Below are 12,825 nucleotides of genomic sequence, written 5' to 3'. Positions count from 1 at the left end.
TTCTACTGTTCCCCAATTCTGCTTTACTTGGTACCTTGTTAGCAGCTGTTGATGAGTGCCGTTGTGTTTAAATATACATTATGGCCTAATTTTGAAAATATATTTTGCATTTAATCGCAAAGCAGAAATGGCTGAAATTTGAAGGTGTTTACTCCCATAATTTCAAAATAGAGAGTCAAAAATCCTCTAAATGACCTAATTTTCATACACCCCACAGCGCTAGCAGTGTTTGGTTTCTCAGGATTATTAACTCAAGGTACGTTACTAAATGAGCGGGTTAATGTTGATGTACCTCGGAATTTCAGCCATCCCTAAACATGCATTTTCATGCAATTAAAAGATAATGGGCTTATCAACTGCCTTTCATGTTCTTCCTGATTCTTGCAGATTCAACTTTAGAAGGGCTTTCGAAATAGTTCATGCAATGATATGTATGGCTAAAGGAACTGCTATGCCTAGAAAGAAGACGAACTTATTTCAGTTTGACGTGAGGCAAGCTGAGGGCATCTGTACTTTCTCCGGCCTTACAAATGCTCTGAGATGATCGAGACCTTCCAGTCCTTAGCGAGTCTGACGCAAAAGCAGTTTCCCTGGCAGGCTGCGGCGCGGCGTCAAAAGTGTCTGTCTCCGTCTCTTCCGAACCCACCTCTTCATCAGTTATAAACAATTTGGATTCCCTCCATTTGGGGTAAAAATCTTGGCTGCCTCTGGAGCCACTTGACTCACTCCCTGAAAGCTGGATATTCAGCTCCTCTGTGGACCTGATCAGGTTTTGTACAGACAAAGATTTGCCCAAGTCCTTGGGCGCCACTGGATGGACAGACAACAGAGTTTCTCCTCCCATGTCAAAGCTCTTCCTCAGAGAACGGTCCTTGGTCAGATTTGACTGTGCAACCTGAACATTTTCCTTGGAGGCAACAAGGCAGGTGGTGACATCAGGAATGCTCTCCTGTAAGCCTGTGGGGTTTGGGTGCAGGGTCTCTGGCCTGGGCGGGTGCTTGATGGCTGGGAGAGGAGGCGGGATCTGTAAAGTTGTTGGGGCTGCTGGCTTAGGTGCCGCATTTATTTGGTTTGCAATGTTGTTGGTGGCCGCCACTGAGGAGCCATCACTTTGACTCAGTGGCACCTGTGTAGCTTGACTGTGCATAGTGGGGCTAAGCGCGTAGAAAGTCTGAGCACTGAACTCATTTGGCGTCAGAATGAACTGCAGGCCTCGAGAGATGTTGGCACTAGCTGATCTGGTTAGGCAGCCACTGTTCTGGGCGGAGCTGGACAGGTCTTTGCTGTCCCCGGGGCTTTGATAGTCAGATGTCTGTTCACATTCAAACGGTGGGATCTGGAACGAGGCCAAGGTGAGGGCTGAGGCGGAGCCTTTCCGGAGGACCTGCTGATATATGTCTAGCAGGCAGTCCAGCTTGGACTCAATGGACTGTACCTGAAATGGGGGAAATGGTTACAGATGAGTATAACTGTTACTAAGAAAGGGCTTCACCTTTAGAATTAAAAAAATAAAAAAGAAACCATTGTGTGCCAATACAGTAAAATATAGAGTTTAAGGATAATGCAGACCTAATATTTATTGCCATTTTATTTTATTTAAAATTTTTTTGATTTAGTACCATTTTAGAACGTCATGTCTAGCAGTGCTGGGGCCAAGGGAGGACTCAGGAGAGGGATGCGTTGGCCTCTTGGTAACCTTCATCGGCACCCCTCTCCCTCAGTTCTTTAAAACGGACAGTTGATACTCCCCAAACCCATAGAATCACTGTACAAACGCAGCTTCAGGACTGCCCAGCCCAGTCAGATTGCCTTTCCCAAGCCTCTTCTGTGAAAACATTCTGGAACTCTTCTGCAGGACAGTAAGGAACTTATTCTATAATAAAATCAAGACCTTAAATAGCAATCTACGTGCTTCTGAATTGAAAAATAAAGACACAGAGTGCTTCAGAATTAAAACCTGAAATATTTATAATTAAATTGGGGTAGCAATTTGATTTCTGAGAAATGGTCTTGGTAGTGATAATGATTTTTCTTTTCTTTTTTTTTTACAGAGTGATCTAGAAGAGAGACAATAAGAATAACCAAAACACAAATAAAAAATAGATACTTTTTTAATCTTAGTGTTGAAAATCTACAATTGCTTCCTGTGTGATGAGGTGGGATTTTCTATTCCTTATATGGAAGTCCAAGTATTTAGAGAATTCTGTCTATGCACAAGGAAATTTCATTTCATTTGCTCTTTCTTGATTTTGTTTCTTGATTTACCTTTCAAAATATGTTAATCACTAAAATACATCCAATTGCCAAATCCAGTTTTGATTTTAAAATATTCTGGCTAAAATTTTAACCAATATCGTTCGCTTGTACCTGTTTTTCAACCTTGACCACTCGGCCGAGCATACTGAGGTCATCTGTGGTCTCATGTTCTGCCGGTATTTTCTCTCGGCTCTTCTTATCTGATGTGATTTGCCCTTTTCCAAGAATTTGATCAACACTAGCAGAGAAAGAGGACATCTGATTATGAGTACTGAAGATGGAGGTTGCCCTAGACCAGAATGAAGTGTTTTGAAAAGAAAAATTCAATATAATTATCTTTAATTTATGTAAGGTGAAATAAAAATGAACTTGTTCCAGTTGATGAGCTTTATTTTCTTAACATGAGAATTACACAAAAGATTAATTTTCTTTTTACTCTGGTCCATGATGAAACCACTTAAGGGTGATCTTCTGGAGGCAAAATTGCCTTAAACTACAAATTACAGAGTGACCTAAAAGAGGTCACTTGTCTGTTTCCATCTTTGGCCAAGTATTTCCAAAATTAACTACTTAAACGATAACAAAATCATAATTATGATGATTTCACATTAATAGATTACTCAATGAACATTTATTGTTCATCTGATATGTGAAAGATAAATAGATAAAAAAGCTATTGGAATTCTAGTTGAAAAATATACTCTACATGAGCTAGACCAGGGGTCCTCAAACTTTCTAAACAGGGGGCCAGTTCACTGTCCCTCAGACCGTTGGAGGGCCGGACTATAGTTTAAAAAAAATTATGAACAAATTCCTATGCACACTGCACATATCTTATTTTGAAGTAAAAAAACAAAACGGCAAAAACACCCGCAAGTGGCCCGCGGACCGTAGTTTGAGGACGCCTGAGCTAGACACTCTAGATTAGTTCTGAAAATTTGAGAGCAGTTCAATTTGATAAAAAAAAAAAACCCTTAAGAGCCACAGATAGTTCTATTAAAGGACTAAGCAAAGATTGTCACATAACCACAGGATGAGTTAAAACCATTTCCAAGGGGACTTGATCAGCCTAACTGGGAATTGTAGTACTTTCTTACTTTGTGTGTTTTAGAACAGAATTCCCAGGAGGACCGACTCAACTTCCCGGTTTACTTTGTCTGCATAGAAATACAGGCAGCGCCTACCTTCTGTCATGACATCTAATCTATTTAACTCTAAGCTCAAAAGAATGGGGTCATTATTTTATTAATATCTGGATGCCCACAGCACGTGGCACACATTACACGCTCAATAATTATCTGCTAAAAGAATGAACGAACAAATTGTAATTTCTTTTTGTTTTTGCAACTGATCAACAGATGTTTTACTAAGGGTCTAGTTTATATCCCTTACCCTGGGCTAAGTACACTGTGGGCATATAAGCCAATGTTTCAGACTCAGCCCTTGTATTTTAAGACTAATCACAAATGCTGGTAATTTGTGCCTAATAGTGAAGCAAAATCCTTAAAAAAATGGAATTGACTAAATATTTTGCCTTCAAGATAACACAATTAAACACATATAGTTGGAATAACATGTTGAACTAATTTCTTTTAACCACTCAGTAAGATGCTCGCTGGGAAAACAGTGTGTATCTAGTATTTACAGGACATGAAGGAAGGGAAGGACCCAGTCTTAGTCACAAGCAAGGAGAACACACTTGCAGCCAGGAAACAATACAAGAGCCAGCCAGTCGTTTTTCAGTCTGGACTCCGGCATAGTATACCGAGATTCCGAGTATTTTTATTCCCATAGTGGACTTAATTTTTTTGGTAATCTTCACCCAAGGATATTTTTTCCATTGATTTTTAGAGAGTGGGAGAGGGAGAGACAGAGAGAAACATTGATGAGAGAGACACATCGATTGGTTGCCTCCTGCACACACCCCGACCAGGGCCAGGAAATCTGCAACCAAGGTATGTGCCCTTGACTGGAATTGAACACAGAACCCTTCAGTCCATGGGCCTATGCTCTATCCACTGAGTCAAACCGGCTAGGGCTCCATAGTGGACTTTAAATGCTTTGGGAGGTCAGAGTAGGGAAAGGTATTTTTGTGGGCTGTATCGTCAGGTAAAGTTTAATGAAAAAGGAAAACTAGTTTATTCCTGAAGGATAGATAATAACAAAACAACAGCAGCAGCAGTGATCATTCAGATGGCATGAGAACAGCCATTAACATTTATTGAGCACTCATTTACTGTGTGTTAATTAATTCGATCCTCATGACAAGCCTAAGAGGCAAGCACTAACATTATCCCCATTTATTTTTTTGTTAATCCTCACTCGATATTTTTCCATTGATTTTTTAGACAGAGTGGAAGGGAGGGGGAGAGACACACAGAGAGAAACATCAATGTGAGAGAGACACAACCATTGGTTGCCTCCTGCATGCACCCTGACCAGCGCTGCGGATCGAGCCTGCAACCGAGGTACGTGCCCTTGACCAGAATCGAATCTGGGGTCTTTTACTAGTCCTTGGGCCAATGCTCTATCCACTGAATCAAACTACCTAGGGCAATCCTTATTTTAAAAAATATGTTTTTATTGATTTCTAAGAGAGGAAGGAAGAGGGAGAGACAGATAGAAATACAAATGAGAGAGAATCATTGATTGGCTGCCTCCTTCACGTCTCCTACTGGGGACCAAGCCTGAAATCCGGGCATGTGCTCTGACGGGGAATTGAACTGGCGACCTCCTGGTGCATGGGTCGATGCTCAACCACTGAGGCACACGAGCCGGGCACATTATCCCCATTTTTACAGATGAGGAAACTGAGACACTGTATCATTGAAGGCTTTTAATAACTGATTTACATCCTTAAATAAAATCTATGCTAAAAGCAAGGCCCAGTTTCCCACTGAAAATGAATTAGAACTATGGAATTTAAGAGCTTTTTTTCTTTTTTTAAAAATATATTTTATTGATCCTTCACAGAGAGGAAGGGAGAGGGATAGAGAGCTAGAAACATCGATGAGAGAGAGACATCGACCAGCTGCCTCCTGCACACCCCCCACCGGGGGATGTGCCCACAACCAATGCACATGCCCTTGACCGGAATCGAACCTGGGACCTTCCAGTCCACAGACCGACGCTCTATCCACCGAGCCAAACTGGTTTCGGCAAGAGCTTTCTTTTCTACAGATTTCCTCCCAGATAGTTTCTGTGCCTTTCCTTTACAACAATAACATTTTCATTGCTCACCGTGTTTGAAGGCTCTTAATTCTACACAACATGTCCAGGTGACCAGCAGAATATTGTTCAATTACATCTTTTACATCATATGGGCGTAATGTTTCTTTAAACTTCCGTTTTGCAACATGAAATTTCATTATTCTGTAAGAGCAACAAATTACACATTGTAAAGTAAGTTACAAAAATAGCATACTAGTAAAATGTAAGAAACTCTGGGGGGGAAAAGTCATGCACCAAATTATTTTAGACTCCCATGAAAATGCAATATGAAAGCCTGAGATTACAGTGGACAATTTCAGAATGTCTCATATGGGGCAAACCACCTTTAGTAGAAAAACACACTAAAAAGAGATTGTTTATGAAGTGTTGCACCTTTTTATTGTACCTTTTTAATGTACATTGAAACCCTGATTTAAAATTAAGGTCAAAATGCAATTCTCCCTTTTCCACGTGATCCCCAGAAGTCCAAGATATAGCACCTACTGATTGCATTCCTTATGAAATATAAAAATTGTTAAAATGGTCTTTTTATGTAATGATATTCATTTAAAAAGTATATTTTAATTCATTTCAGAGGGGAAGGGAAAGGGAGAGAGAGATAAAATCATCAATAATGAGAGAGAATCATTGATTAGCTACCTTCTGCACACCCCCTCCTGAGGATGGAGCCCACAGCCTGGGCACGTGCCCCGACAGGGAATTGAATCTGTGACCTCTTGGTGCATGGGACGATGCTCAACCAACTGAACCACACTGGTCAGGGCATGAGATTTTTTTTTATTACTATGCCTCCCCCATGTTTTAAAACAATATTTTATCAATGCATTCCATGATGCCATAAATAGCTAAGCTGCCTAAGATAACCAGTGCTTGCAATAACTTGGTATAATTCCTGAAGAAAGCAAAGAAACAATGGTTGAATGAGTCTGTGCAGCCATATTGCAGGTAAATGTTCGTGTTTTTTCAACTATTAAGTGGTTCATAGACTCTCATTATCACATTCAGGCCGGGAATCAATCCATGAGGCTCTATGAACCAAAATTTATTCTCCCTTGGTGGAAAGAGTGAAGATTAGGAACAAATTAGTTTAAACAGAAAATCCTCATTACCTATCCTAATAGCCAACTGCAAGGAATCCAAATTACTTTATTGGTTAAAAAGCTCCCAACTCTCTTGTAATTGTATTAACATCAAATTAATTGTACCCTAATTAATCCTGAACCATTTATCCATTATATATATTGTTTTCTTAAATTCAGGTATAACTGACATATTATATTAGTTTCAGGTGTGCAACAGAATGATTTGACATTTAAATATACTGTTTTACAAAATTATCACCACAGTGAGTCTAGTTAATATCCATCCCCATACATAATATCCATAAGAATATGAACATCCAAGAATGTCCATTAATATTCTTTCTCTGTCTACCATATCTTCTCCACCAATCTCTTCTTTAGTTAGGATAGGTTTTTGTTCGCAAAGACATTTAAATAATGTTATCAGCAGGCTTAGAAAGAATAAACCTTTCAAATGCTAAGATGACCATATTACCGCCCCCCCCCCTCCCCGCCCAGCCTTTATTGGTTTTCTGTGCCTATCGGGTAAACATCAAATTCCTTAGCACATCCTATAAGACTGTTTTTGGACTGGCCTCTGTCTCTTTTTCGCCTCATCTGCTCTCACTTCCTCCTTGGAACTTGAGGTTCCAGCAACAATAAGATATTTGTAGGTTCACAAAAACACCCTTAAATCAAATATATATATATATATATATATATATATATATATATATATATATATTATTTGCATACTCTATTTCTTCTTTCTGAAATCCTCCGATATCTTTGACTCAGTTCTAACATCACTTTTTAATGGAAATTCCTATGATTTTCCCAAAGCAGTTCATCAGTTGCCTGTCAAACTCTATTTTAGTATATAACACACCACATTATAATTACTTACTAGTATTTGCTTACTAGAAGCCCAGTGCACGGATTCGTGCACCAGTGGGCTTCCTTGGCCTGGCCTGCAGGGATCAGCTGAAACCAGCTCTCCGACATCCCCTGAGGGGTCCTGGATTGTGAGAGGGCACAGGCCAGGCCAAGGGACCCCACCGGTGCACAATTGGGGCTGGGGAGGGACCACGGGAGGGCTCCAGGTTGTGTCTGGCCCATCTCCCCCAGTCCGGATCAGCCAGACCCCAGCAGCAAGCTAATTTATCAGTTGGAGCATTTGCCCGCTGGTGGTCAGTGTGCGTCACCTAGTATATCAGGGTTTTATTATATGGGATAGATCAGCCTCCACCACCAGATTCTATGAGGTCCTGGAATGCAGGGCTGTGTTTCCCCATTGTAAAACAATACTTGGCGTACAGTTTAATGGGCAGGAGAGGTTTGTTTGCCTAGAAGCTCTTCGATGAGGCTCAGTGGGCAACTCGAGAGGGAAGAGGGTAATGGATGGAGAGAGCTCCTGCCTTTTCTCTCCAGGTGCTCTTCTCTAGTCATTCCTCTGCACAAAGGTGCAGTCCAGCCCTCTGGAATTTCTTGTCACCAAAGCGCTCATTTCTCAGCATCCTGTCTTGGCACTCTACCTAAAACGCTAACTGTTCCAGATTCAATTCAGGCATTGCCTTCTCTAAGCAGTCTCTCCTGACGGCCCCACTGCGGGTAGATGGTCTTGCTCTGTGCTCTCAAATGCGCTGTCAGTGTGGAATCTGTGGCCTTGTATCTCACCCACTGGATGTACTGATATCAGAGGCTGAGTTTTACCCTAGCACCTCACGCAATCTCGGGCCAGTATTAGAGGTGCAATATGTGCTTGCTGAAGAAATGATTGAGGATTAGCTGCCCTGTAGTTGTTCAAAGCTGTTTGTGTTCTGTGGCGAGGCACATGCTTGTAGAGATCTTCTAAAAAGGTGCCTTAGAATAGATTTGAGGTCTTCAGGCACATTTCAGGAACAGTATAAGCCTTTGCCTCTATTCCATGAATACCAAAGTACTTCCTAAAGTAAAAGAAATGTTCGTTCATTCATCAATAGTCAGGACCCTGCCTGGTTTAGAAAAGAGTTATTTAAATAGAACTGCTTCTGAAAAATCATAAAAATATAATATTCTTTTCCATTAGATAGCTAATAGAAAAGCATTTCACAAAGCCATTAAATCACAACAATAAACTGTCATTATGAGGAAGTAAGGAGAAACACAAAAACATTGAAAGTCAGGGAATAAATCATACTATAATTCAGTAAGTACCAAATGTGGAGAGAGAGAGAGAATAGCAAAATGAAACTGTCCAGGGTGAGGAGGAGGAATAGTTTGATGGTACACTAGTATGTTGGCCGAATGAATTTTTAATATCATAAGACCATCAAGAAACAGAGATGAGCCCTGGCTGGTTTTGCTTGGTGGTTAGAGCATAGGCCTGTGGACCTACGGGTGTCGAGTTCAATTCCAGGTCAAGGGCACATACCTCAGTTGCAGGTTCGATCTTTCCCTCCACCCCCACTGACCCCTGGTCCCAGGCAGTGCACTTGGGAGGCAACCAGTTAATGTGTCTCTCTCACATCAATCTCTCTCTCTCTCTCTCTCTCTCTCTCTCTCTCTCTCTCTCTCTCTCTCTCTCTCTCCCCTTCCCCTTCCTCCCTCCCTTCCTCACTCTCTCTAAAGATCAATGGAAAAAAATATCCTCAGGTGAGGATAAAAAGAAAGAAACAGATGAAAACATGCAGTGGAAGTCTAAAAACAGTAAAAACTTAGTCCTTTTTGTTCCTGAGAGACTACTTTCAGTGCTTCCAAAAATCATGTCACTCAGGAGGGGGTGAATGTGCAGCACATCCTGGGTTCCTGACCGTTTCAGCCATAGGATGACGATCCTTCTTGAGTGAAGACCCCTTGTCATCAGGGCCAGGTGATTTGAGATGTTCATATCATTCAATTCCCTCAGCCTCCCCCCCTCCAGCCAATCCCCCCTCACTTCTCCTGAGACTGGACATGATTTTCATGGTTAAAATCCGAGTGGAAAATGTGAGAGACTAAGCTAAGCCTGAGAAAGCATCTCTGAATAAGCCTTGTTTTGCTGGGTCCCTGTAGCATTTCCTCACTTATCTGTTCGTCACTGGGATGTCTAAAACTGCTTCTGTCTCTAGCATGCAATGAACTTGACCTGAGCACCTAGTTCCCATATACTGGACACAATGCTGGATAGCGGGGATATGAAGATGAGCAAGACACAGATCTTGCCCACGTCGGCGTAACGTCCATTGTTCTCTAATAGTGAGGCCCTTGCTGGATGGCTGGTGCTTCACTTAAACCTCTAAGAGTTCCCCACCTTTGGTATTTGGGTCAAGTGAAAGCTCAAGAGGTTGAGTAATCTGTCCAAGGTCACACAACTAGTCAGAGGCAGGTGGTTGCTCATGCCATGGCCTGTGTTTTTACCACTCCACTAAGCTATCATCACAGGGTGGATCCTGACAGGCAACCTGGTAAAGGTTAAGGAAAATGTCTAGGCTTTCTACTGGTCTGACCTGCTGTTACCTGTTCTCTGACACACTCATGCAGGTAAGTCTGAGTCCATGTTACTCTGTTCAACCCAACTCCATTTCCATGTTCCCAAAGGCCCTTTGTGGTCGGCAAACTCATTAGTGTTCGGCAAACTCAGTGGTTGGCAAACTCATTAGTGGTCCGCAAACTCACTAGTGAACAGAGCCAAATATCAGCAGTACAGCGATTGAAATTTCTTTTGAGAGCCAAATTTTTTAAACTTAAACTTCTTCTAATACCACTTCTTCAAAATAGACTCACCCAGGTCATGGTATTTTGTGGAAGAGCCACACTCAAGGGGCCAAAGAGCCACATGTGGCTCGTGAGCCGCAGTTTGCTGACCACGGCCAAAGGGGATCTCGTGCTTGGCACGCCCTCTGTCCTTCAAATTGGCCACCTTCATCTCTCAAAGGGTCCTCTCCAGGATCCAGGCCATGGCTAACATGGGTTCCCCATGCCCCCAAATTGTAATGTTTTCCATTTTACCACAAATTCTAGGGGCCCTCTGCTTACTATACCCCAGATGTCAGATATACCCCTCAGTTTCACTGTGGAAGTCCATTTTGCTTGACAGTATTTCCCAGCTTCTAGCTAGAAGGGCACAATGAACCTTTACGAACAGAAGAAGTGAGCAGCCCATTTTCTGGTTATTGGCAGGAAGAAATGAAGCCCAGCCTTCAATAGTGCTCAATTCCAGGAAAGATCTGAGGGTGCTGAAAACTGAAGAAAAAGTCCAAAAGTAAGCTGTCAGAATATGAATTTGAAAGGCTTTTCAATTTTCTGAAATTTTTTCTCTTCAAGACCAAGCAGTTCAGATACTAAGGCTTTTTACTACAAAGTGAGGGGGAGAAAGGAGAGCTGGGGGCTGGAGGTGTCCTAGGTTGACATCTTGGTTCTTGCACAGGCTAGCCTGAGTGTTATGGATCTCGACTTTCTAAACACAGTTGGGCATAAAACCAGAGCAACTTGTAGTCTAGACAAAGGGCCAGATAGTAACCATTTTATACTTTATGGGTCATATGGTCTCAGTTGAAATCACTCAACTCTGCATTGTAACATGGGAGCAACCATAGAGCACACATACACAAATGAGTGTAGATACATTCCAATAAAACTTTATTTACAAGAACAACAATTGGGTTGGCTTTGGCCCCAAATTTAGTTTGCTGACCCCTGGTCTAGATAAGAAGAGCCGTGAGGAAGTGCCTTGAGACTGGGAATAAATGAAACATGGTGAACTGGCCTGGGAAAAAGAGGCAGAAGGACTTGGTGGTCTCTACATGCTTATTAAGTTTAATGTAATCTGTGCATTGCTTCACGGAAAGGAATGTTTGAGCAAATCATTCTAGAGTAAAATTAGGACTTTTAGAATACATTTGATGACAAAGAAAAAGCTAAAGGAGCTCATCACCACTAAACCAGCATTACATGAAATGTTGAAGGGAATTCTTTAAGAAGAGGAAGAGAAAGAAGAAGAAGAAGAAGAAGAAGAAAAGGGAGGAGGAGGAAGAGAAAAAGAAATAAAAATATGAAAAACAAGTGGCAATAAATACATATCTACTAACATTTGAATTTAAAAATCAAAATAAATGAACAAGGAATCTAATGAACAAAATAAACTGATGAATAAAATAGAACCAGAGGCATGGAAATGGAACAGACTGACGAATCTCAGAGGGAAGTGGGGCAAGGGGGCAGGAAGAGATTAACCAAAGATCTTATATGCATATATGCATTACCTACAGACACAGACAATATGGTGGTGAAGGCCTGGGGTGGGGTGGAAACCAGGTGGAAGAGGGTAGTGGGGGGATATAAGGGGAAAATTTATAATACTCTCAACAATAAAGATTAAAAAAAAGATGGTGATGATGTCAGGTGGTACTTTATAGTATAACCCTATGAGAAGGGTACTATTGTCATCTCCATTTTGCAGATAACGAAACTGAAGCACAGAGAGGTTAAATAACTTGCTTGGGGTTAAACATATTGCTCTACTATTGTTTTAATATCAAGATCTTAATATTTTAACATAAAATAACAACAACAGAAAAGATACTTTGATATGAAACAGCTCTTTTTACTCATAAGTGCCTGGTATATAATAGGTGCTCAATAAAATTTTGCTAAGTGAATGGCCAGTTCTTACAGATGTTGGAAGGTCCTTTGGAGGACCAACAGAAGGCTGAGGAGTGAGTTGCACTCTCATTGGCTTTTCTCCTCATGAGGGTAAATTGCACCACTGGAGCTGATTCAGCAGCAAACAGCAAAAGGCCCTAAAGCCAGTCTCCTCTGATGCTGTTGGGAACTAAGAGGGTAGGAACCTAAGAGAAGGAAACCTGTTGCACAAAGCTGATATGCCCCAGTACTACCACTAGAGGGAGACAAAGATTCATCACAAATCTAAACTGGCACCTGCTCTTGAAACTGAAGGAAGTCTGCTCACAGTTTTCTGAGCATGAAGAAATAACTAAAGCAAAGTTAAATTCTGGGTAGCTTCTATCTATCTATCTATCTATCTATCTATCTATCTATCTATCTATCTATCTATCTATCTATATATCTATCTATCTATCTATCTATACACAAACACATGTGCACTTATAAGGAAATGTAGGTGCATTTGCTGTGCTGCCATGAGTTATAAAATCTTGCAAAAGTCTTGTTCTAAGTCTGGGTAAAAGCATTGCATATGGATATGCAGAGATAAGAGTGATTAGAAAACAGAAGCGGCAGTGGCTGTTGCTGCCACCAAACAGATGGAAGGGCCCGGACAGCAGCCAAACCATGTGCA

The 12,825-nt window shown here is 41.3% G+C and overlaps 1 protein-coding gene across 5 annotated transcripts in view; it reads right to left on the bottom strand.

Annotated features, from left to right (window-relative positions):
• Positions 1-407: 407 nt before the first annotated feature.
• The window catches only part of KCNQ5 (potassium voltage-gated channel subfamily Q member 5), a 514,131-nt gene continuing 501,713 nt past the window's right edge, over positions 408-12,825 (bottom strand). For all 5 annotated transcript variants that reach the window (XM_054722223.1, XM_054722226.1, XM_054722228.1 and 2 more), the window contains 3 exons: positions 5,497-5,628; positions 2,368-2,494; positions 408-1,435 (listed from right to left, as the gene is read on the bottom strand). In XM_054722223.1, the coding sequence (XP_054578198.1) occupies positions 473-1,435; positions 2,368-2,494; positions 5,497-5,628 (1,222 nt within the window). In that variant the 3' untranslated portion in view covers positions 408-472. The remainder of the gene's footprint in view (positions 1,436-2,367; positions 2,495-5,496; positions 5,629-12,825) is intronic.

This window comes from Eptesicus fuscus, chromosome 10 (assembly GCF_027574615.1).
Source record: "Eptesicus fuscus isolate TK198812 chromosome 10, DD_ASM_mEF_20220401, whole genome shotgun sequence".
Classification (NCBI taxonomy): domain Eukaryota; kingdom Metazoa; phylum Chordata; class Mammalia; order Chiroptera; family Vespertilionidae; genus Eptesicus; species Eptesicus fuscus.
Note: the sequence above shows the minus strand (reverse complement) of the source record. Positions and strands in the feature narration are given on the sequence as shown.